Source organism: Anas acuta, chromosome 2 (assembly GCF_963932015.1).
Source record: "Anas acuta chromosome 2, bAnaAcu1.1, whole genome shotgun sequence".
NCBI classification, from domain to species: Eukaryota; Metazoa; Chordata; class Aves; order Anseriformes; family Anatidae; genus Anas; species Anas acuta.
In genome coordinates, this window is record NC_088980.1 from 104,418,665 (window position 1) to 104,444,743 (window position 26,079).

The following is a 26,079-nucleotide window of genomic DNA, read 5'->3' on the forward strand; positions in this document are numbered from 1 at the left end:
CTTCAAAATTTGCCCAGATAGATTTCACAGCCTCTGTGGGGAACCAGTCCCAGGGCTCAGTTCTCCTTTCAGTGATGTCCCCCCACCTCTTTTCAGGAGTTTTACCAACCTCCAGCTGCACTTTGCCACCTCCCCATTCCCCCCCTCCCATATGAACAAGCTTTGTGCTGTGCTTCTAGGCCCTGGTAATGCAATCTCCAACCTGCCTGAATGTAATAACCAGTGTTGTTTACTTCCCAACTCATCAAAATCCTTGCAAACCAAGCTTCAGAAAAAAAAAAAAAAAAAAAAAAAAAAAAACACTCTGGCGACATCTAGTCCAATTCTCTAAAATTGCTACAACCCATTCCTGCTTAGAAAGAGCCACTTCAAAGTAACCAAACCCCAAATCTATTCAGTCTCCCTCCCTCCCAGTAAAATTCCTCACAGCCTGGTCAGATAGCTGGTTTTCCTTTACTACAAACCTCAGCTCTTCCAAACAGAAGCACAGTCAGGCCATCAGGTATAATGCCTGCAAGCAAATCCTCAGCACAGGAGGTGAGCGAGAATGGTAAGCAAGCCCTACTCAGACCCAGCTACAAGACAGGAGGCTGGTACCAGCCAGAGGAGGAGCAAGGCCTGGGAATGAGGCACAGTTCAAACTTCAGAGTGTGAAACTCTTGTAAGATTTGCAGATGTTTCAAGGAATGTATGTGTAGACAGTATTCAATGTATCACAGAATATCAAAAAAATGAATAGAAGTCAAGAAAAAACTTGTATGTTTTAACACTATAGGTAGTAAAAGCATGATGTTTTAAATGCATCTATTAATCTACAGAAAACTGGGGTATTTTATTAATATACATACCTGACTTTTTCTTTGTGGCATTTAGCCAGTGCTTTGCAGAGGCTAGGATCAGGGCAGAGATCGAGAGGAGACTGCCCCTTCTTATTACGGATGCTGAGGTCAGCTCCGTTGGCTGCCAGGAAGCAGGCAATGGATGCTGCGCTCTTCTTCTCTGCTCCCTGAGTGCCAAGTCCCATTATTAACTGAAAGACAACAAATACGTAAGCAACTTGAGAGACTCTCTACAGTTACAAGCAGTCTGGCCACAGGAAAGCACGAGTACACACACACACACACAAATCTGTAAGCCCAAGGAAGCGACTCTAGAACTAAAACCAAAGCTATTGTATGGCTGCTTAATTCTGTACTCGATTTTCCTTTAAGGAACTACAATTCTGCAAGTAGTTCTCCTGCTGAAGCACTCCATCTCCTACACACTTGTCAAGGGGCTGTCCTTCTGCACGAGCATTACAGGGCATAGTCCCACTGGGTCTCTACTCAAAATACAGCCAGAGCACACTAAAATTGCCAAGCTCACATGAGATGCTACCACCACTGCACATGGACGGAAAACACAGCTGGGCAGAGAATCAACGCACACTTTTAGTAGCCTAGTGAGCAATGCACCTGCCCAAGACAGACTTAATTTTAGTTGTCTTCTCAGCATGGAGGGATTTAAAATCACCTACCTGCCCTAATCACATAACACTCCTTCAATGCTACAACTGTATCTGTGTATTTTCTGTACTGGTGGACCTATTATGCGCAACCCGCAGGGCCAGCCAGGAAAACAAAGAGAGAAGGCTCACTCCCTCAGCCCCACAATGACAGGGTTCACCTACTCTGGAGTATTCTGGGCCTTTTCCCAGCATCTTTTTGTACTAAAGCTTGATGAGATAAGATGTAGAAGTGTAATGCAGACTACATGTCATGTGAAACTGCTGGCACTGCTAAGAGTCCCCCAGCAAACCACACAAGACTGTTATTCAAAGGAGCAGCCTGAGCACAGCTGGCACAGGTTCAATTCAAAGAGTTTTAAGTGCTGAATTCCGGAGTCACGAAGGCTTCAACACTGGGAGAGAGGCAGGATTTTCTACACACCTTGCTCCCAATATCTGATTTCAGCACCCAACTTCACTGATTTACATTATTCTATCCCACTTCTGTTTTGTGCAGCGTATCCGTGTACCTCTTTTTCTAAAAGCTGGGTGTTAAGTACCACCCTTAAAAAAATTAATGATTATTACCCCAGACAAAATGATCTTTTGTGTTTAAAGAACTAGGGTGTGCTATTTTAGATGCTGCAGCACATAGGAATAAATTTTAAATACCATATATCTGTCCCGTATCCAAAGGCTGCATACCTCTGAGTCTGAACCATGATGAAAATAGTTTTCAATACCTCTCTAGTTACGTCTCCCAGCCCTCAGAGGTGACTTGTGAAGAACAAAGCTGGGTTTGGGCCCATACCTTGCAGCATGTGAAGTATGTCTCAGAAGTCTCTCCCCTGCCTTGATTATCTGCAAGATATCTTTGTCATCACACAGCCATCCAGTTTTAGGAAAGCATTTTTTTTTTTTTTAATTTAAAAACCTCAGTCTACAGTTCCTCCTAGCTGGAAGTTTTTATATAAATACACGTTAGTGAGGTGCTACAATATTCTTGAAGGTTGCTTCATGAGTTCATGGATACTCGTGGTCCAGCACACTTTCCTATGACCAAATAAAAACTGCATAGCTTGGAAGATTTCTTAACAAGACAAGCAGTAAGTCACAGAGAGAAGTTGTTTTGTGGCGTTCAGATCACAAAACCAGTTTTGTTTAGAAATTCAGCCCGTTTCTCTGCACTTCAGTTACAGCAGTAGCTGAAGTGAAGCACAGACTTTATCTACAATCTGTCTACCTTGGGTCCTGTCAGTAATCCAGCTGTGGCAGCACAACGCCCAGTGAAAGCTGATTTGCTCTGAGGCTGGCAGAGCAGACGTTCTTTGAAGGCATGCCTGCAACCAATTTGCTCTAGTCCTCTCTCAGTTCCTGGGACACGAGTTCTCTTACCATCCACACTTGCACCTCACAGGCTCTGAGCTGTTCCAGAATGAAACAACTACTGTTTCTCCAAGAGGAAAATCAAACACAGTTACCAGGATATTTTCCTTCACTCGGTATTGGCACACACTATGCCAAGACTGGCTCCTCCACCTGGAACAGTCACCAACATTATTCAAGAAAATCTCGAGTCCTAAAATACCTCTGCATGCTGTATGCTTTAAAATCATCAAGACAATATCACAGCACATGACACTTGGTAGTCTGCAACATTTCAGGCACACAGAATGGAGAAAAAAAACAACACAAGCAAAAAAGACACTGTCTTAGGGCCAGTATAGGGGCAACAAATCCCCTCTGCAGGAGGCTGGATCGAAAATGTATCAGCACAAGCCAATCCCAGCCCATCCACCTGCAGGAGAGAAGTCTCTTTGGGGCATAATCCACACAAACACTAGTTATTGTCTGAGTTATTTTAACTACTAACCCCTTAACCAGTAAGCGACCTACCTAACTTCCATCAGAGCTCCTTTAGCTTAAACTAGCATCTCCGCAGTGGCTACATTTTAGATCTTAGAACTGTACGATCTTCATAATGAGTATATTAATAAAATACACTTGTTTTTCATATTGATGCCTAAAATCGGTAGGGCTGTCTGTACTATCATGACTGTTGACAACATGCATTTTAAATAGTCTGTCATATTAAAAAAGCAACTGAACAAAACTGACAAAAATTGCTTCAGTTATTACAACAGCTTAATACCGACATTCACAAGGAACTACTAAAATCAATACTAAAGAATTCATTCCATAAAGTTCCACTTATGAAGTAAGTTCCCAGTGTCAGTGAAGTGTGTTTTGTATTATAAGCTGTGCTTGAAGGAAAAAGTAACAAAGGGTAGATTTTCAATGATGTTGCTGTTTAACATGAAACAGCTTACCAATAAATGAAATAAAAATCTAAAATATAACATCCTGCAAGTGAAATTTTATTTCAGTTGAAAATACTGAAAAAGAATAATTGTTGAAGTGTTATATTACAAAGATGCACCCTAGGGCTCAGCAGGTTGATACCTCAAAGATAACAGCCCAAAAGTGCTCTTTTTAAGATACCAACCAAAATGAAGCCAAAAGTATAAATTTTTTTAAAACCAATACAGCTCAAATGAAACTATAAGAAAACAGTATAGAGAAGAAAACAAAAACAAAACCATAAACATAAAACTCAAAAATAAATTTTAAAAGGTGAAAAATACACGTCTAAAAAACTCCAAACACAACTCATCCAGTTTCGTTGTGGATATCACTAAGATAGGGAACTGACATACAAAATGATTGACATATGAAATGCTGAATCTGAGAAAGAGCACTCGCTTCCTGCTCATTCATTTCAAAATTAAATACATGCACACAAAAGATTTTGACCAATTTCACAGAGTCCATTTCAGATCATGGAAACACAACTTAGCTGTAACTGGTTTCTTCCTGTCCCTTAAAAGGACACAAGCATTTTTTGTATATGCGAGCCATAACTAGGCCAGTGTATTTCAGTGAAATGAAGTAGCCAATTTGAAAAATATTTGTTGTACAATGGAATTATTATTTTGAACAAAGACTTTTAAATCAAGTTGTTTTGGAATGAAATGCTGTAACTATCACATACAGTTAAAATTAGAAAAAAATATTATGATATTGGTAACAAATGACTCAGCAAATCTGATTCCCTGTCATGCTGCACATCTTCACGATTTACAGAAAAAATGCTGTTTGCTTTCCACAATTCAAGTCACTCCATAATTTTCCTTTTCCTATCAGCAAAACTATAAAATTCATCTTTAAAGTTCACACCGCTTCTCAAATGTAAGCATTTTTTTTTTATTAAAAAGATTTTGACCTTTATTAAAGGGAGTTTTGACTATTTCCCTACCACATCGCCATTTCTGAAATTAACTCTGTCGGAAAGATACTTAACAAATCATCATGCAAAGACTAAGAATGCTTTGTTCTAACAGAAAAAGCTTTCAGAGGATTAGAGAAGCGGCTAAACAATTAAAGCTACGAAGTCATGCAAGATGTCAAACCACAGAAAACATAATTTTAGTCTTATTCTGTACTGTATTACTGTACTTTTGATTTTTGGCAGCCGTATATTTGCTATGAAAGAGTGTTGCAGAACTATTTTGAACCCATATTTTTCTTTAACAAAAGGCAGAGACTAAATGCTAAAAACTCCAAAAAAAAAAAAAAATCTGCCTACGCTGCAATGTAATGTGGAATATATTTTGACTTATGCTGCCAAAAAACAGTTCAACAGTACAGACACTAGATAAGCTACAATAATAAAGAGATAAACGCATAGAAAAAAAAAGGAATAAATAAATGCATTTTATTTACTGTGTTCTTTGATGGCTCCCAAGCAGTATCTACCTTGCCCACATCTTGCATGTCTTGGAGTTGGCGGAGCTGTGAGAGGGTGTGGTGCCTCAGGGCTTCATGCAGGGGAGTATCCCCATCTTTATCCTGAATATCCAGCTTAGCACCTGCACGGACTAAGAGCTGAAAAGAGAGAGAACTCTATTTCAGAAACCAAAAACCAGCTACTTATTCCATTTAAAAAGTGAAGCTGTGGTTTGGGATGCACCAAAGAATTATATGCACTTAGGGTCCAAAAGGGTTTTATATATATATATAGACCTTGCTACATTTCACAGTTGAGTTTATTTAAATTTATTTCTCTTGCTTCAAGCTCAGCCTCCAACTGAAGCATTTACCTCTTTCAAACATCAATTTTATTTCAGCAGAAGCCTCGTGAGTGGCTGAGTGAGAGACAGATGGATTTTACAGGATTCTTCCTACCTTTAACTCTTACAAGAGAGCCTACAATGCAGTCGATTAGTGTAACATATCAGAAACAGAACAAAGTGGACAAAACTTTAGATATGTGTATATTCCGTAATAATAGGTTTCAATGACCTCAAAGACCTTCACACCATGCTGAGCTTTACAACTTAATGTGTAAATAACCTGTTAATGTACAGTATCCTCAGCTAACAAAATAGTTAAAGCACATATTTAGGTTTATCCTTACGCAGCAGAAGACACCAAAACCACTATTACCCACTACCTTCAAACACTTTGCAAAGTAATGAACTGTAAGACTCATCTTGAAGGCTAAAATTAGCCATGCCCCCTCCCTATGACATATGTTCCAGTCCCTATGATATGAAGGAAGCCTAAGGCTGCACAGGCCTTCCCATTCATGCTGCACTTGCACCCAGCTCTCCCCTGATTTGATGCACCAGAACTTTCTTAAATATGCTGTCACACAAAACAGCCAACACATGCTGACAAATAACAATGCCCTTAAAAAAAAACAAAAAAAAAAACTCGTTGGTGCTATTCAGAAACCCACAGATAGAAGCAGCTGATGTTTTAACTTTAGTTTTGAACTTTTGCTACTCTGCAGAACTCTGAATTGCAGTGGAGACAAAAAGCATGGCCTAGAAACAGGGATATACAAAGGGTAATCTCCCTCTTTAGAAATAGCTTGCTTGCAAGGATTTTAGCCTCAGAATTGAAGAATCTCAGACTCTAGGAACGGCTAAAATGAAAATACCTCAAAAGGAATTCAGAACTCATGTGTCAAGGAAATACCTGCCTGTAATTGATTGCAGCTTATCATTTCCCCAAACCTTTCCACAACTGAAAGAAAAAAAAAAAGAAGAAAAAAAAAAAAGAAAAAAGCTAAAACTCACAGCAGTCCTCTGGACATCTTATACCCTCTAAATGGACTTACTCTGACCCAAGTTTTCTCACTTACACTCACATCCTGCCTGCCACTAGCCATGTTCTGTTTCAGAGTTTCTCCTGGAAACAGTAGCATGTTACAGAAATTTCCCTGTCACTGCTATGGGTTTCTAGTAATCCCTCTGAAGAAACCTCTACGAGAAAACTCTTTTCAGAGCAACCTGGAATCCTTGTCTACCATGGGAAATTCAAAGCCCTTGCAGAAGCTAAAAATAATAATAATAATAAAGACCAAAAAGATACAAAATAAAAAATCTCCCTTTGTCATGACTGCGGAGCTTTTAAAAGAGCCCTGCTACCTTTGACCACTATTCCACAGATGCCTGAGGGTACAACCCAACCCTGGAAAGTACCCAATAGGAATTAAATTTGAAATATAGGAGCCAACATGTTCTCTGCATGGCTGCATGAGTTATTTTAGGACTTCTCAACGCTAATCCAGCTCTGAAGTACGGCTACTCTATAGGGTCGTTCACGTAAACATACTTGGATGTAAGCGTGTCAACCCAAGCCTCGTACTCGTGCTCCAACGTGCCTACCTTCCTGTCATCCGCTACATTGGTATTGTGTTCCCAGGTGCCCTGTCAGTTCCCGAAGGGCACAGGAGCTCACCAATTAAATATAGCTGCAGAAGGGCTTGCAGAATGCAAGTGACTCTCCGAAACCATTCTTTGGTAGCAAGTGGTTCCAGATATAGGGCCGTATCACATGTTTCACTGTAATGGGATCACGTCCATCAACCCGTGGAGATGGAGAAGCCTTACAGCAAAATAACGCCAGACAGAGGCACCGACACAGCTCTGCACCAGGGGCACAATTCTCTGTGAGCCTGAGTAAAAGTCATTTTTTAATATAGGATGATTCTCACAACACTAACACAAAAACTACACAGAGGGCCCAGGCCAGGCCAATGGATTCACTTATAGGAAACATTTCCTACAGCACTGAGCACTCTCTCCAAGCCTCAACAGCCCACACTAGCAAACCATGCCAACTGTGGGTAAGCTGTGCTAGACCCCAGTTTCCTATGCCATCAGCACAGCTTTGTTAAATTTAATTTTTTTTTTGTTAAAAGTATTAAACTTTTGCAATCATGTGAGCAAGAACAGAAAGTGCATTACTTTCACTGCTGATTTTATTACTGCTTCTAGCTTTCCCAAGCTAAGAACAGGGAACTATACAGTCAGGAGTGAAACTGATAAAAATGATATTTCACCTACTTAGTTTGCGAAAGCCACACGCAAAAATAATTACTCATCAAAAATGCTATTTTGAGGTCCGTTACAGGACCATAAGACTCAAGACAAATTATAGAAGAACACACAGAAGGTCCCCTTCACTCAACAAGAAGGGATGCCGGAATTAGCAGCCGCAGAGAGGAAACCATAATACACATACACAAAAATTTAGCATTCCTTAAATTTCCTTCGTATTGCCTACTGACCTTCTGTACTAGCTGGTGGGTTTCCAAATTTATCAGAATTAATCATACAAGCATTCAATAGCTGTAACATGTTGCTAAACCTTTTTTTTTTTTTTTTTTAAGTTCATGAAGCACCTCTTTCTTAACAGCTTCACTCAGCTCAAATAAAGCACCATTCATCTGATGGCTGATCGCAACAAGATACTTACCCTAACAATTTGTGTGTGCTGTCGTTCAACGGCAAGGTGCAGAGCAGTTTGCTGGTTTACATTCTGGATATCCAGGTTAGCATTGCCCTGCGAGATATTCAAAGCATTAGACCGTTACCATCCCAGCAATTCGTCTTCAGGCAAGGCAATCAATTAAAGCCCCGAATAAAACGCTCAGTATGATTCCCACTTTGAATACTTGAGAGCAGAAGTGAATAACTACTTTAATTGCTCTCTGTTGAGATGTTGATCTGTTGAATCAAACCAGTTATCAAACTGTCCAGTCCCTCTGCACTCTTAAGGCCATTGTAATGATCTCACAAGCAAGTTTGACCTTTACCATGAGGCCTTCCCTGCTCCACTGCCCCTGCGCTGCGATTGCAGGTGGCAGCAGCAACCTATTTTCACATCAGATGGCTAATCAAAGCACGACACTTAAATCCTCCTGAGAGAAGAGCCCTACCTGATGCACCAGAAGTTCAGCCACTTCCACGTGGTTATTGAGAGCTGCCAGATGCAAGGCGGTGTATCCATCATCTTTTTTCTCATCAACAATCCAAGGTCGCGGCAACTTGGACAGCAATACGCGCATCGCACTGAAATAAATAGGCAGAGATGGCATAAGGGCATTTGTGAAGTATTTGCTGAATGATAACGGGACAAGAGTAAAAGCAACATTCATTTGCAGAACTACAAAGTAGTAGTGACAGAAATAACATTAGCCATTTCTCCAAAAACAGAAAGTGGGTGAAAAGTTGTATCGGCGGTTCCAAAGTCTAAAAATTTCATGTTCAATTCCTTCCAGTAGAAGTATGTAAACAAATCAGCCAATCACCCGGCACCAAAACTTACCCTAAATATTACTCACAAAGATTCTGAAACACAGAAGACAGAAATGCTTCTCCCTGAAAATCTCCATAGCAAACTTTACTTAAATATTTAAGAAACAAGTTTTACTACATGTTGGATTTCTTGAGAACCACTACTTCATAAACTGATGCTATTGTCCCTATCAGTTAAGACTTTCTATTTCTGAGATAAAACTTGAGTAAGTCCTTTTAGGAACAGAAGAAATGAACGCTGCAAGTGTAAAGTGAGATTAATGGAATGCGGGAATTACAGTAACAGAGAGCAGCTGAGTTTAAGAAACCATGGTAGTGTCCAGGACTCTAGCCCACTTCTCCATGTGCTTACCAAGACACCTATCAAGGGAAGTGGATTTATTATCTTACACTTCAAATTCAAGGGTGGCAAAAAGCAACATGATTACTGTAGCATTAAAGCAGGCTAAAATCCACAAAGTGCAAAGAAGGCAGTGATAAGGGCATTAATAACACAACGCTAGATGAACAAATTGGTTTATCTTGTATTCTTGCAGAAACACACTCAAAGCTCACCTGTCTTCGTCTAGCTTTTGGAATAGGCAGGTAACCAAACTTGATTCCCTTATTATTTCATATTTGTAAACAGTACACATAGCTCCCTTAAGGCAGTTGCTCAAAGAGCAAAAAAAACCAGAAACTGCTATGATCTTGTTCTAGAAAACCTCTGCTATCAACCTGATCTTTCCCTTCTGCTGAAGCAAGGTGTGATTCACAGGAGAAACAGGGGTTCCTCACAAAATTCAAGCTTTAAAATCCAATACTAGCCAACACAAGTGGAAGCACTGATTTACAAACTGCCTTGCAATGTAGGTACCATAACTGAATCCAACGGTTCTTCATTAGCCACCTGATATTCAAAAGGCAGAGTTTCAATCAATATTCTCACAAAGTGAACCTTTTACTCAAAAAATATTTGCAGCGGATAACAATAAGCCATCTGCCCTGGTAAGCAGTAACTTAGCTCCTAATTCATTCCACTGACTGGTTACCTTGCACATCCACATGGCATAAACACAATTCACTCCTGAGCTCTGTCCTAGCATAAGCCAATGAGTTCCCTACAAAACAACCAAAAGCTGCGGTTGTGGCATGGTTCACTCCAGTGAGCAGAAGTAAGAGTCCCTGAGGTAGCCTACTGTGTCAGTAAGAACATGCACTCCTTCCTCTGCACTACTGGGACTAACAATGTTGAACTTCTGAAGCATCTCCTCATGTTCTCCCAATCCCGCAGAGCACACTAGATAAAGCCTCAGTTTCACCCTCTTCACACCAAACTGGTCACTTTTCTCCCCTAATTCAGAGTGTACAAAGTAACCACCACAAAGTATAACTGCATCTTCTGGCCCCAGGCCCCACTCTAAATATAGCCAGCCTGTCTCCAAAGTGGTTCTGGTCACTGAACAGGGAACAGCCTTAGCCAACCCAGCTTACATTTTACGTCCTTGCCTTCCATAAGGAAATAAGGACACTGCCAACTCCACAGCTCTAAACCAAACTAAAATAATACTTTCACGTACTTTAACAGATGCATCGGGAAGTGAGTATGCTTCAGAAACATTACTGTTGCTATTTCTTTAACACCTCATCTCTAAGAGAAAATAAAGAAATTAATGCAGCAATTTTATATGCTATGAAAAATAGCACTCATCCTAATATTTGCAAGAGCACTTAGTCTCAGCAGTTCTGTTTTCAAATCTTTTCCCACTTCATTTGCTGTCAAACACCAGCAAGGCTTTCTTCTGAAGTTCATCTGTAAAATATTTGGGGGCTAAGACAGTATCTTGTATAAATGAGATGCCTGGTATGTTTTTAAAGCTTTTAAAACGCTTTATTCCTACTGGGAATCAAGTAGGACCAACAAAACAACCAACCTCTATGCAAAACAGAAACTTGTATTACTTCTTTCCATGAAGCATCAGAGGGCTGGTAACTAATACTCAGTTTCTTCTGCCTGTGCAAGTCAGAGATCACACCTCCCTCTCTCCCAAACCTCACTAACTTACTGGACAGTGGGATGGAAGGATGGTCTTATGGACAGGACACCTTAAAATGCAGCAAGGCATTCATATAGGAAATGTGGGAAATTCTTGTAAGATGTTCCGTGGCTGCAGCCTCCTTCCCACCAGCTCAGAGGCAGCTTCCTTCAACACACAAGACTGCGTTTCTTCATTGCAGGCTTCCCTGCTACTGCTATCCAGTTTTGCAGGATTTTCAGGAGCTGCTGCCAAAACGTTGACAGCTTGGCTGAGCGGCTATCATTCAGAACAGTTCTCACTGAAAGAAGCATGCACTGTACCATAAAAAGCCATGTCAGTGAATCAATGCTACATGCCCATTACACAGTCACTCTCAATTCACGATTCCCCACACGGCATTCATGACGAAGCCGAACCGTGCCGCAACGCTGACATGGGTCCCGAAAACTTGCTTAAAAACACAAAACAGACTTCTTTCGCCGTAATTGCGTTAAAAAGAAATCAGTACGTCTAACGGCAACCATGAAATGAGCTGAAGAGAACTCCTCCGGATAATCATTTGCGGTTTATTCAGCTGTTAGAGATTACACGGCTAATTGAAGCCGCTTCAGAGGTTATTGACAACGTGTGTAAAACTTGGTGCTTTAACAGGGCTTTATGTCAATGTATGCCAACTACATTATTTATTTATTTATTTATTTATTTATTTTCACAAAAGGTAAACTTTGGGGGGGGGGGGGCAACAGGACAAAACGGCCGCCTCGTCAGTGAGGGGATTTGAAATGTACCGTCCGTAACGGTCACCCCCCCCCCGTCCCCGTCCCCGCGTGCGCCCCGCCAGGCCGCTCAATCGATCGGCCGAGCGCGGCGGGGCCCGGGCGCACCTCACCTCGGCGCGGGTTGACTAAATATGGTCAGGGAAGAGCCGGCCGCGGGCAGCCGCCGGCCCGGCCGCGCGGGGTCCCGCTGCCCGCCCGCCCGCCTATAAAGGCCCGCGGGGCTGAGGGGCCGCGGGGACCCGCCGGGGAGGGAGGGGGGGAGGGAGGGAAGGAGGCGCTTCGTATTTTTTTATTTTTTTTTATTATTTTTTTTTATTTTTTTTTCCTCAAGTGACTCCCAACTTCTGGGGCTTCTCTTATTTCTTCCTTTTTTTTTTTCCCCTTTTTTTCCTTTTTTTTTCCCCTTGTTTTCCTTTTTTTCCCCCTTTTTTTTCTTTTTTTTTCCTTTTTTTCTTTTTTTCCCTTTTTTTCCTTTATTTTTTTTTCACTTTTATTATTTTTTCCTTTATTATTTTTCCCTTTATTATTTTTCCCTTTATTATTTTTCCCTTTATTATTTTTCCCTTTATTATTTTTCCCTTTATTATTTTTCCCTTTATTATTTTTTCCCTTTATTATTTTTCCATTTTTTTCCTTTTTTTTCCTCCTTTGCCTGCAATTCCCCTCCTCAAGTCTCACCTCCCCCCTGGCTTCCCAGCACCGGACTCTTAAGCCCTCAGCCCCGCAGACCTCAGGTATCACCTCGGGACGGCAGCCTCCACCTCAGACACCCCAAGCAGGTGCCTCCACACCCTTATTTCCCCTTAATTACGATTTTGGGAGGGGTTTGGGGGGGGGGGTTTAAGTTTTATGCATTTAAGGAGATGAGGCAGCACCCGCCCCAAAACTCGCCCCCTGCCCTCTCACCAAGAGCTGAGTCAGCGCCTCAGGACCAGGCGAGGTGGTGGTGGTGGCACTGGGACCAGATGAGGCGAGGCACTGGGACCAGATGAGGCACTGGGACCAGATGAGATGAGGCACTGGGACCAGATGGCGGCTGCCGGTGTGCCGCTAGGTCACCCACCCGCTGCCTCTCTGCCAGCGCCGCATGCCAGACACTAAGCTCTCAGGTAAATCACACAGCCTCAGCAGACCTGCATTGCTCTCTGCACGTTGCCAGGATGCCTGTGACTTGCTGCATGTCTAACTTCGCTGCTAGAACGTTTTCGGTCTTTTTTTTTTTTTTTTTTTTTTTGTAATTGTTGCATTAATAATCCCTCCGCGCTGGGAGCAGTTTGAGTGTGGTGGAGTATCAAGCGTTTGTAGTGTGAAGAGCAGGCTGAAAGAAAGCAACGTTCGGCCAAAATCCGTAGCAGAAAAAGCCCAACTCGTCCGACAGGCAGAATTCTTGCTGAAGAAGATAACCTCAAACACTGCGATGCCATTAACTGCTTCATAAACAGTGACCGCTAGCTTCACTGAGATGCATTATTTTCCTACGCAGGACACAACTAAAGGGTTATCAACTGTACCAAAAGAAAAAAAAAAAAGCTAACAGCATGGTAGGGCAATGCTGAGTGCTGAAGGAGATGTAAGGAAAAATGTCAAGGTGCTTTATCAGAGATGTATATGAAGACAACCTACTTAAAGCCCCAGAAGGCGAGCGCTGTAACTCCGATGCTGCATTGCTGTTTCTCCTTGTAGTGCTGGGCTGGCTCCTGCTACACGCTGATTTGCTCTCCATCAGCTGCACTAGGTTTTTGTAAGGAGCTGCAGAAATTCCTCCTTCCCCTGCTCTCGTCTTGCCTTACGACTACCACGTTTACTAATCGAAAAGCTCACTTTAAATTTACCTTCTGAAGCTGCACAGACAAAGCTTAATCTTTACTGTCACCCCAACAAACTCCTGAAACAGAAATTAAGCAACCACAAGCTGTATGTGACAGCCCTTTAGAAGTCAAACCCCCACCACACATCAAAGAGTTAACTATCATTCCAAACCACAGCACGCAGGCTGACACAACAGGCACAAATTTGGGTTTTGTTAGTTTGTGTGGTTTGGGCTTTTTCATAGTTTTTTTTATTATTATTATTTTCATAAATATTTCAAGTATGGACAAGATTTTAACTGAAGCAGGTGAGTGCCAATTTAGGGAAAAAAATTCAGAAAACTGTCTGCAGAAGTGTTGAGTAGATATTGGCTTTCACATCTGACCTTTGGCCCAACAATCCGAATCCTGTCACAGCAGCTAGAGGTTGTTTTCTTAATTCAATGTCATCATCTTTGCGATAAGCAGGATCACCACTGGCACGTGCAATTACACTTTAAAAACCACTCTGAACTACAACGGAAATAAGCAGAAGCCTGCAGAGTTTGCAGAACACTGTATGGGATGTATAAATGCATGGAAATGGGGCTGGGGAGGGTAAAAAAAGTTCATAACTCTTGTGTTAAATGAGTCTGTACTTCCCTTTAGGATACCAGCATTGGAGTCTGTGAGAAGACCTCAGAGGAAACTGCAGTTTTTATGGTGGAATACAACTATGGATCCCAAGAAAACACTTGGTAAAGCTACCAGAGATCCAACTCTCCATTCAGACTTGGTCGCTCAGAACGAACATCGAGAGGCTGCAAACTCTGGATAAGCACTCCTACTGCCCGTGCCACCACAGAGCAATGAACTCTAACCAGCTTTAAGCCTCTGTGCAGGTAAATTGCATTGTCAAGTTCAGTTAGAGTATTAAGTTTGGATTTCTACCCTCAGTTACTCGTAACATTGTTCTTTCAAAGAAGTACCAGCCTGAATTTTACCTAATGACAGCACTAGTAGGAAGCAAAATGCTTTCCAGGTTCATCTGACGGGTAGTTGAGCACCCCTGCGTGTACCTGCTCGGAGCACATACTTCTTTATGTACCCATATGAACATACAATGCTATGGAATGTAAAGAAGTATGTATTTTTGGCAGGCACGGAACAACCCGTAAGAGGAAACTAAACAGCTGTTGGAAGAAACAGGCTTCCCCCTTGTTTGAATGACATTCATGTGACAAATTAACTCGCTAAGGGGTCAGCTGGTATTGCCAAAATAACACGGACTTGTTAGTACCAAATCACAAAGCCTTAAATTAGGTGACTGCAAATGTGGGTAGGAAAAGTTGCTTGTGGGTTATAAGCAGAACGTTAGCTGTACACACAAAAACTCAAAAGGAGGCTGGAAACAATTAAAACATACTAATTAAGATCGCAGCATAGCAGTGAAAATTACAATTACCAGTACACCTCATTCAAAAGACCCTAAGCAAACCTTAAAAGCCAAACTGATTACCAAAATGTATTGTTTTGGTAATCACAACAAGCCATTATTTGGTTAATCACAGCAAGTTCTGTGTGCTTAAGATAGCAGGCTTTAAATTTACATCAACCACAGGGCATTTCACCTACAGGCTGCAATTAGGACACGAGCAGAACCAGCTAGGAAATTCAGCCCGTGATTTCGAGAAAAGGATCATCATCAGAATTACTGAGCATGCTAGCATCTGCCATTTAATACGTGACACTTAAGTTAGAATTTTCTCCAAAGCAGCATTCAGCATGCTCACCGAGCTCTGCGACACAAACTGCTCTGTCAGGTTTATGTACAGAAAGTGACAATACAGAGATTTCTAGGCCACAGTTCCCAGTCAGCAGATTAAAGCTATTGACAGATTCCTAAATGAAAACACAAATGACAACTAACAGTTAGAAGTTAAGTTCCCTTGAATACTGTTTTCAAATGAACTGAATTTACTGTAACGCTAGATAAAAGAAAATTGGCCAAAGAAATATGATTTTAGAGCACCTAGGAAATTGTAAGACCTCTGTGAGAAATATCAAAGCATGGGAAAAAGTCCTACAGCAGTTTCGAGCTCCAAAAGCAGTATTAATTTAAACATACCATCCCTATGATGCTCATTATAAAATTCAGAAGTAAGGAAAATATGAGGAAAGCTCCCAGCTCATCAGTCCAGCAATTCCTATTCATAATAGCAGCCTTCTAAAAACAGTTACATGATACATGCATGCAAAGTAGACACGTTTGTCCCAGATTAAATGTCCTAACTCTACCCATGTGCTTACTGAAAAGTCCGGGAGGAGGAAAAATAACAGAAAAAAAAAAAAGAAATAGGCGCCATTTTTAGATGGAGAACCTTATTTTTAAATACTCACATAAATTCTCAAATAGCTATTATACATAGCCTGCTATTTTTGTTACCTGAAACTACAGAATAACACGTACACAAGAACGAACATTCTCTTATCAGAACCATTTGCCTAAGTAAAATGCTAAATTTCTTTGAAAGCTATTTCTTTTATAAGCAGATATTTTGGCACAAAGGCAATGGCGTCTTAACACCTAAATTAAAAACTGGGTTACAGTGGGAAACAAATCAAACTGTAGTGTCTTTTCTAAGTGCAGTGATGCTACTGAACTCGACCAGGCTCCTAGAAGCAATTTGGTATTACCAGCAGCTTTACAGAGAGGTTAACTGCTACGCATTTACGCATTTTGCTGAGGAGTTCCTGTCCTCGCCACCAATTGATGTGGCCTCCGCTATGCAATCCAACTTTTTAACAGCTTCAATTTATTTTGACAAGTTTTTGGTAACAAGTCGTCATGTTGTGTTCTTTCGCTGCTTCTTTGTGTACCATCGCAATGCGATTCCGAAACAAAATGACAGTTCCCAGCCCTACAGAAGTTAAAATTACACATCCACATTGCTTCCTGCTGGTCCACGTTAGCATGTCTCTAAGAATACATACCCAGTCACTCTGAAATGTCACATCCATCACTTAGATCAGCTGTTCAATTTTAACCGAGCACACGCTGAACTTTGGGCATCTGCTGACACAGTTGTAACTCAAACATTTCAACTGTGTGACTGACAGGGATAACAGATGCTGACATTATCAAATGCTACACGGCTTTTTTTCCAGGGCCGTTTTTTGTCCCGATATGGCCAGTACATGCAACTGTATTGCCATCCAAAAGTGCACTTGAGCAGCTGTATCTGTAAAACAGTTCCTGTATAACTGGTAAAAATAGAAACTCATTTTATAGCCGTCTTTAATGCTTAAGTCCAAGCGACACACCTGCTACGCTTCTATTAGGATCCATGGTGTGGGGAATACATTTACATAAATCTTCTCACCAGTATCGGGCTCTGCAACAAGCAGATGCAGACTATACTTGATATAGTCATTAGGGAATAGCTTGAACTCACGTTGCCTCCTATTTCCCACTGCAGTCAAAGCTCATAAAGAACTCGGCACACAACGTTTAAAAAAAAAAAAAAAAAAAAGCTATGTAAGCATGCACAAATGTATGCAGGAGCCTTAGTTGAGCAAAAACCAGACGCAGTGCCAGATAATTCTTTTAAAAACTGCATTTTGCTGGCATTAAACATGCTTACGTATTTGATCAACAGTTAAAAAAAAATCTGCCCTGCTATATTATATAATCATTCCTAAAAAGTTAATACTAACCAGAGATATAGTGGTGGAATTGAAAGCACTTGACATTTACACTTGTGCTAACCAGCCACAGCCCTGGAGCAGCTGCAAAAGGTAACCTGCCAGAAAACCAAGGGGGGTAGGGAGGTGGGAAAACAAAACCTCCTCTCCAGTACAGTTTAACATCGAGAGGCAAAGGAAGCCTACGGGAGCAGAGAGCAGAGCCTGTAAGCATGCTGTTTCTGGTCAGTGCTCTAGAGTTTAGTCACTGGAGATGGAAAACAGCTTAAACTGCAAGTGTAATTTGACTTGAGACTCCTCCAAAAGAGCCTCGAGAAATAAACACAGTCGTGTACCGTACAGTCCTTGCTGGTACATAGCTTACCATGTTGCCCTCTCCAAATTAATCACAGAATTTAAATTTGCAGTGGCTAGAAACAAAACATATAATGCAGGAGAAAGCCCCATGTTCTCCGTAAGCAGTCTGTCTAGGCTAAAGGGCCTTAGAAATGTTGTGTTGAATTATAACTTTCCTGCACTCCAATGCTTTGCTAAAGCTGGTAAAATGGAACCAAATCACCTCTTCAATGGATTTGGTCCCCTTCAACCAGCTGTAGCTATGCATTGATCACTACAGGACTTGTTTTTAAACCCGGACACTAAGCCTCTTCAGAGCAATTATGCAGCCCTCTCTGCAGAGGAGTTCGATTATTCCTGGTACTTTGAAGACAGAAGGTAACAAAAAGTAAGTTCTGTATTCCACGATTTCAAGGTGGTGTCTATAAATAAACAGCTACTGGTCTTTAATATCCTGTCCATATTCAGTGAAAATTGATCTCGTAACTTTTATGAAGATAGGCAAACACCAAAATAAACAGATTTTCCAATGACTTATTGTCTCCTGTATTTTTTCTCAAGTCTGTTGCCATTTTAACAGAACTGACCAAAAAAATTATCAAAATATGGGCCGTATTTGTAGTATACAGCAGGCCTACTACTTTGTGGAGTTGTGGGTTGGTTTTTGTTCATTTTTTAAATCATACAAGGGAAGAAACTCCTCAGGGTAGGAGCTGTATTTGTCATCTTGTACATGCTGGGCACATTATTTACTATTTAAAGATAACAAATTTGTCACTGACCTCAACAGCTACTGGCTAATGTGCTATCTAATTATAGGTCTGCCCGTGGAGATTATATTCCTTCTCCAAACCAATCTGAACAAAAGTTTTCTTTCAAAGCATTTCTGACATAATGCTTCAGTAAGAGGTTTTAAGAGCATGCTTTTTTTTTTTTTAAACATTCAGCTTCAACTAAACTTCACTTACTTTCTGAAGAGCAACTATGAAATCAAAGATCACTTTTACTGTTTTAGAAAAGAATTTAACAGCTCTTCGATTACCTCAGAACTTGTCTCTTTGAGGACTTCCATGACTATAGTGCACAGAAGTCCTGAGACACTCTCACAACAGCTGACACATCCCATCTCTCACAGATCACTGCAGTCAAAAAAATCCCACTGCCAACCAGTTCCAACCATCTGCAAGTCTAAAACCAAGGACATATCTATGAAAAGTAATCAACAGCCATGGGGAAAAATGCAATTCCATTTTGAAACACCACCTCCTATTTGCTGATTAAAGTTTATGAACTTAAACGTGATGTATATACTCCTTGCTACTGAACAGCACTGTAAATCTGCATCTTACCCCAATATTTTAATTTTTTTGACCTAAAATGTAGCAGAACGCATTGGTCTGAAGAACTAGTGGCACATATGTGCAAACTGGGGTCAGCTCAAAAAGCAGCCACTATTTCAGATGCTAACTGCAGTGTGAATAAAGCTCTCTTCACAAGATACAATGCAAATCTACAGCTAACTGGGGCAATGGGTAGAAAATATGCCCACGCTTCACAGTCGTGTCTTCAGATGAAAATTCTGCAGTCACAGGTATGTGAATAGATCAAACATATCCTGAAGTTGAAAACATGGGAAATATACCCAATCTGTACATCATTCTCACATTTTCCTCTCCTCTTTTCTGTCTGAAAAATCTCATTAACACGGAAGAGGCAGTCTGACAAGCTTTGAGGTTCGCAGTACTTTGAAAAAGGTCCAAAATAAATGCACTTTTAATATGACTGATTCGGTTAAAAATTATGTATGAAATAAAATTTTAACTTCCCTGTATGTCAGTTCAAATCTGTTTTTATCTCTATCTCCATGAACAAGTTCAGATCTACCTAGAGCATAACCTGAATTATACTTTCATCATCATACTTCACCACAAAAAAAGAAGTTGTTTCTATACCAATTCAAAAGGTATGGACAGCAGCAAATCATTGAAAGGAGAAATATTTCGCTTAGAATAGGAGGTTCTCCAAAACACACTATACATTTACTGTTGGAAAACACTGCAAAACTATTGTGGATTAACTGCTGAGAAAAAAAAAAAAAAGGCATTTTGAAAAAAAAATAATGCTATTTTTCTCTTAATATTTAACATTTGAATAGCAGACAAATATTAGAATGAAAGTTTTTTCACCTGAAAAATGAGAAATTTTCAAGTGCTCTCCTCAACAGTTTGTCTGATTTTTTTTTTTTTTCCTGCTTGGAGGCTTATCTCCCTACTGTCAGCACAGTTCAGAGCTCAAGAACTAAAATAGGTTTTGCTCTGAAGATGGAATTGGTCCCAAATAGCTACGTGATATCGACTGTAAAAAAATCTGCAGAAATTTATTTCACTTCTGTGTGTGTGTGAGTTCAAGCTCTCACACACACACTTTATTATCAATAACCAGGAATATGAATGTGGACTTTATCAATGCTTACATACACATTAAGTATATTGTTTTTGTGAATGTATATAATGCATATGCACATATAAATGCATGAATATATGTTTAATTTTCATAAGAATAACAATTATTTATATATTTATATATTTGACCTTAAGGGGAATTTAGTGCAGTGCATTCCATATAAGGCACCACAGCCTGAAGCCACAAAGAAACTCCAGCGTAGGTGGAATAAGAAAGCTTAGTTTAGGGAAGACAGGTCCCTAAGTAAGGTTTCGAGCAGAATATAATATGTACTGCTTGTGACCCATACCAGTTACAAACTAAACTTCAGAGTGTTATTTTTAACAGTGCTTTAAACATTCCGTGCCCAGTGCATTTAACAGATTGGTAGCATCTATCATTCTGTATCAGATCAGAAAGACAAGGTGGCAAATATAAAAAACGTGTTTGTTTTCATTCAGAAAGAGGCCAGTGGGAGAACTACATAATCAACATAATGAGATAAATGGCCATCATTAAAGCCTGAAAGGAAACGGAGCTTAACTTGTAAATAAAAGGAATCAAGTAATGATTTGGGGGGGGTGGGGGGGGAGCACAAGACAGTGAAAATTTTCCACAATCTGTTTCTTTCATTTTTATTTCCATTAATTTCTTCCCAGGCTGATGTGTAAAACATCTAATTCTGTCAACAAAAGAAACGACAACTTCCACAATGGGGACAAAATTCTCTCTGTTTTACCTGTTTCAGAAGTGCTCAGATACAGCTGCAACCAAAAAATTAGATACCTAACTGTTTAACCTGTCCAGATGCTAGTGAAAACTCGCGTATGGGAGTTACCTACGCAGGGTTCAAAGCACTAATACCGGAAACATTTTCTTATTGTTCCAGTATAAACTTTTGTAAAGGAGAGAGGATTTGGGAAAAAACTGTGCTATGCCTCACATTCTGCCAGCTGTCCAACTGAACTGATTCAAACCACAATTTCGATCCTTTCATCAAAGAGAAAGCCCACAGCTTCTAAAACATTCACCCACAGGAAAATCTGCAGCATCCCTATAAAGAAATGCTTTTTCATACACGTTCCCTGCATCTCATATTGGTACTTTCACACAAGCCAACTGTTAAAGGAGCCTAGGGAAGGCAACACAAAACAGAAAACTAAAGAATACTCCATCTAGGTAACTGGAGACAGCAACCAGCACTCCTGGTTAAGGCTGTTACATAAATATGGAGAATTCACATTAAACAAGTAAGTTATCAGTTCAGACTTGAAAGAACCACCTTCTGAACACCAAACCCATGCTCCCTTAACCACATCCTTTAAATGATCTCTTATAGACCTTTTACAGACCCTAGAGGAAACTGTAAATACATTTATTGTCCCAATCAACAACTCCAACCACTGCTTTTAACTTGAAGTGCGATTCCATTCCTATACACACATAAATAGTTGCATTTATTTTTTAGCCATCAGTCGTGACAGTTACGTACTAAGAGACTAACCCAGATTTCATTCCCATCTAAGACAAACACCTCCTATTTCTCTATCTTCTCTCAAATGCAAAGCAGCAGAATATAGTGAAGTTAAACAAGTAAACATACACCTTTCTTCATGCAAAGCACACCCAATTCTCCACCATACAACAACATATTACTGAACTCTTTTCAGAATGACAGCCTTGAAAAAAAATATTTATCCACAATGTGACAGGCAAACACCAATTTTTCCACAAAGTTTATGTAATCATTTTTGAAAACTACCTTAACTGAAGATTCAATGTAGAGGTACAGCATGCAGCTAGCACAAAACTAATTAACTAACTTTTTCAGAATGAGAAGCTATATAAAACCTGAAATAAGGAATTTCTTCTGTAGGTGCTTTCAATGAAACGAAATTAGATGTGTCTTATACTGTCAAATGAAATTTAATACAAGAACCCTAAGATGACTTTATAACCACACGGTGTCTTTAAAAATTACTCAGGTATTTCTAAAAACTCAAATCCCTTTCCCAATTCCAATATTTGAGAAGAACATTTTTACAAATGCTTTCTTATGATCCTACTTAAGAGCTTTTCACTTGTCCAAACTTGTATTTGCAAAATTCTACAGCCACCACATGAAGTTTCCCACACATCTGGAGACACTTCACAGCAGTAAACTGAGTGGACGAGCAAGCAGAATCACAGAATCATCTAGGTTGGAAGAGACCTCCAAGATCACCGAGCCCAACCTCTGACCTAACACTAACCAATCCTCCACTAAACCATATCCCTAAGCTCTGCATCTAAATGCCTTTTCAAGACCTAAGACAATCAGTTTCATTCTAATCATGGCTACTGAACTATTAGAAAGAATTCCTACCTAAGCAACACCAACATCTAAGAAATACAACTATATGCAGGCTTCAGGACCTGCTGAAAGAACACCATGATTCTACACTCCCATGCACTTGCCTTCCTTTCACGAACGATGACAAAATAATCTTTAAAACCAAATCTTTACCTGGGGTTTCCTCGCAGTGCGGCGTGGTGCAGAGCATTAAACCCGTTGTTGTTGGTGATGGTAACGTCTGCTCCAGCCTCTAGCAGCACGGCCAGGATGTCATCCCGCTTCTTACTTATCGCGTCGTGAAGGGGAGTGTCGCCTTCAGAATCCTGAAGCCAGAAACAACTTGGATCAGTTTTTGCATGCATCCACGTTAAAGAGAAGAGACATTTACATATCACTAGGAAAACTGACTACAGAAACACACAACAGCTCTTCACGCCTAAAAGTGGAGCTATATTGCTGAGTTCAGAGCAAGCTGCTTCCGATCCTGCTCTGGTTTTGCAAACCCTTCCGTAGGTAACCCCAGTAATTCCAGTCCTGGGCTCCCAGCCTTCTGTGGTTACCCAGCTCCCGGTACTCCACAGTTGGAGTATGCCTTCCATCTGACAGAACTGAGGGCACCGGTGAAGGCATCAGCTTCCCCATGCCTCACATCCCGATTGAGCTGATGCCCAAGTTACAATTTCTGAGTAACAGGGCAGCAACAAAGACTAACCCAACAGAGGAGACTAGCCAGGCGGGGGAAGGCTGGGAATTTTGAGGGATGATGGCCAAGATCAAACTAGCAATTAACCATGGAAAAGGCAATACCAAAAAAGACACTACGAAATAAAAGCATAAGCAGAACAGAAACCAAAATGTAGTCCAAGTAAGAAATTTAGGCACATCTGCTGTTTTAACTGAAGCACATCATTTTCCACAAAGCAAAGGCCAATGTCATGAGCAATATTAAGCTTTTAAACTTGTTATGGCAAATACCAGATTACATTACACAAGGTACGTGGAAGTATTTCACTGCATAATTGAAGGCAAATAACTCATATTTTTAGCTTGTCATTGTATTTTTCAAATATCCCAAATAAGGGAAAATGCTTTTTATTCCTAGAAGTAATTTGTGCATTATTTATTCAAGGACTCAGATGGTAGAACTGAAAAGGAATGCCCCATGACTAACAGAGAGGGAACACATCCATTTATGCTTATTTGCTTCTATAGGCAAACTCTCCAGATTTATGCTTCCAGTAAAATTCTAATGCCATATAAGTCAGGAAGGCTTTTGTCACTGACACTGACTCAGCTGGTAACTGATAAACACAGGAACTGAACATTTTAGCAATACACTGCAGCATGAAAGCAAATCTTTACCAACTTTACAGTGAGAATCACCAGCTGCCAAACAAGAAGTGCCAAATAATAGAAACACTTGAACCAGTGTCAACCAGTTTGCCAAAATTAAACCACGCAGCTTTTATTCACTTTAATTGATCCTATTTCCTGAATTTACTGTTTGTAGGCTAATATACATTTTTTGTTTACGCAGTGAATTGGGTTAAATAGTAGAGAGCTGGCCGGTTAAATTCCAGTCATGCCTCAGTCTGCCCCTCCTGTGCTCTGATCCACCAAAATCAATCACCAGCTCACAGTTGCATGAGAGTTGCTCCGCATACATGCAGGATCTGAAAGTTCAGTATTTTCAGAGACAACTGTATTTTCCAGGTGGAGTTTCATGGCACCATTCTACTGAGCTTTTCAGACCAAACACACTTCTATAATTCAAACTCGAGATACCCACATTGGGTATCCGTACCTCATCCATCATTACGTGATAGACACAGCCACCCTTTACAGGACTCAACCCAACAGACTCCTTATTGATCTGATGTTCAACAAATACTAAATAGGGGCTGGATAGCTGACACTGCTCATCCCTCAGCCGGATCAAGCGAGTGCCTGCAAAGCCAGGTGAAAGCAGATGAACAATCACTTTATTTGCTAATTTTAAGAACGTTTGCTCATCTTTTGTTACATGGATATACAGTTTCAAAAATCCTTTTTGACATTATGGCAAAAACAAGAGAATTAACGTGTTATTACAATATATCTTGATTTTCCTGGGACATTACAGCTTTTTCTTTCAGTTGCAAACCTCTTCAAACTCCACCTTTCTGATTTCTTCTACTAATGCACTGCATTCACAAGGTGGCTGCGTTCAGCTCCTGCAGAACGTGGATGCCTGCTTATTTGACAGCTGGTTTCTCCTCTACCTTCTCAACGGGAGGCTGCACTCATATGCCGCAGCTTCCGCCACATTAATTATGGATAAAACTCACTCCCTGTGTTAATTCTGGTACTGGAGGCCCTATGCATCACAGCTTTTTAGATAAAAGCCTGAATTTAAAAGAGAATTTAGCCAAACAGTTTTAACAACGATAGGTCAATTCTTAAAGAAAGTTGTTTTGTTTTGTTTTTTAATGAAACATTCCACAGTATCACCAGCTAAAAAAATGCCAAGCTGTGGCTTGCAGAAGGAGCAAACAGCTGCAGATTCAATAAAGGAGGAATTAAACAGGAGAAAAAGTTAACAATTACAGATAACTACAGGCTGTGAAAATATCAATTCACACAAACTGGTTTGAATAAGTCAGGTGCCTGTATCTAGGTGTCAAGAAAATAAATTAATGTAAGAGTATTTTTATTACAGTTCATCATGTTAGGGGAGATGCTGGGACAGATAACTTCACGAGATCTGTGCCTTTCAATCCTTTTCTCTATAATTCTTCTATCACCTATACACAGCATCCACACAGAGCGAATCAAAATTAAATACCTAAAAAGTGAATCCACGTCAACATTTACATTACCTGGAGACTAGGATGGCAGCCAAAGTCCAGCAGAGTCTTCACAACTTGTAGATGACCTTTGTTGACCGCAATATGAAGTGGAGTCTGCCTCCGTTTGTTGCGAGCATTCAAATCCGCACTGCCTCGATGCAAAACCTCAATCACAGCACCCTCGTCACCAAAGGCTGCATGATGGACAGCCCTGTCTCCATCTTTGTCCTAAAGCAGAAACATTATTTTGATCCAGTGTGTTCCACATTTCCTTTCAACAAGATGATGAATTTACACTGACTCATTACACATTCTCAATTTCTTCAAAGAAAGAAAGTTAAATAACCTCAATGCTTTTCAGATACTGAAATAATTAAAAAATTGATCAAAATACGAACAATAGAGAATGAAGAACCTCTGTATAAAAATATACACATTCTATCTAGCAGTATCAGGACATCCCCAGAAAATGTCACCATGAATAAATACACTTTGCACAGCAGGCAAAGCAAGGATTTTTATCCATTGCTTCCATGCCACAGACCATGACAGTGAAGTAAACAGACTAAAGTTTTGCTCTGGCCTTAACAGAGCAGCTCTGCAGCATCTTCTAAGGCCTAAAATGTATGTTAATATAATGCTAAGAGCCCAAGCATAGAAAGTTGTTTTTCTGTTACCCAAACAATGCCTGGG

General features: G+C 40.4%; 1 protein-coding gene and 1 long non-coding RNA gene across 4 annotated transcripts in view; one reads left to right on the top strand and one right to left on the bottom strand.

Annotated features, from left to right (window-relative positions):
- The window catches only part of MIB1 (MIB E3 ubiquitin protein ligase 1), a 74,040-nt gene that overhangs the window by 15,917 nt on the left and 32,044 nt on the right, over nucleotides 1-26,079 (bottom strand). For 2 of the 3 annotated variants that reach the window (XM_068671455.1, XM_068671454.1), the window contains exons 11-16: nucleotides 25,417-25,614; nucleotides 22,730-22,881; nucleotides 8,778-8,910; nucleotides 8,315-8,401; nucleotides 5,270-5,431; nucleotides 849-1,030 (exon numbers count right to left, since the gene is read on the bottom strand). In XM_068671455.1, the coding sequence (XP_068527556.1) occupies nucleotides 849-1,030; nucleotides 5,270-5,431; nucleotides 8,315-8,401; nucleotides 8,778-8,910; nucleotides 22,730-22,881; nucleotides 25,417-25,614 (914 nt within the window). The remainder of the gene's footprint in view (nucleotides 1-848; nucleotides 1,031-5,269; nucleotides 5,432-8,314; nucleotides 8,402-8,777; nucleotides 8,911-22,729; nucleotides 22,882-25,416; nucleotides 25,615-26,079) is intronic. The other variant, XM_068671456.1, reaches the window with a different exon arrangement.
- Nucleotides 12,841-18,314, top strand: LOC137850922 (uncharacterized). Its single transcript, XR_011092895.1, has 2 exons — nucleotides 12,841-13,062; nucleotides 14,410-18,314. It is a non-coding gene; the product is annotated as an uncharacterized lncRNA (long non-coding RNA).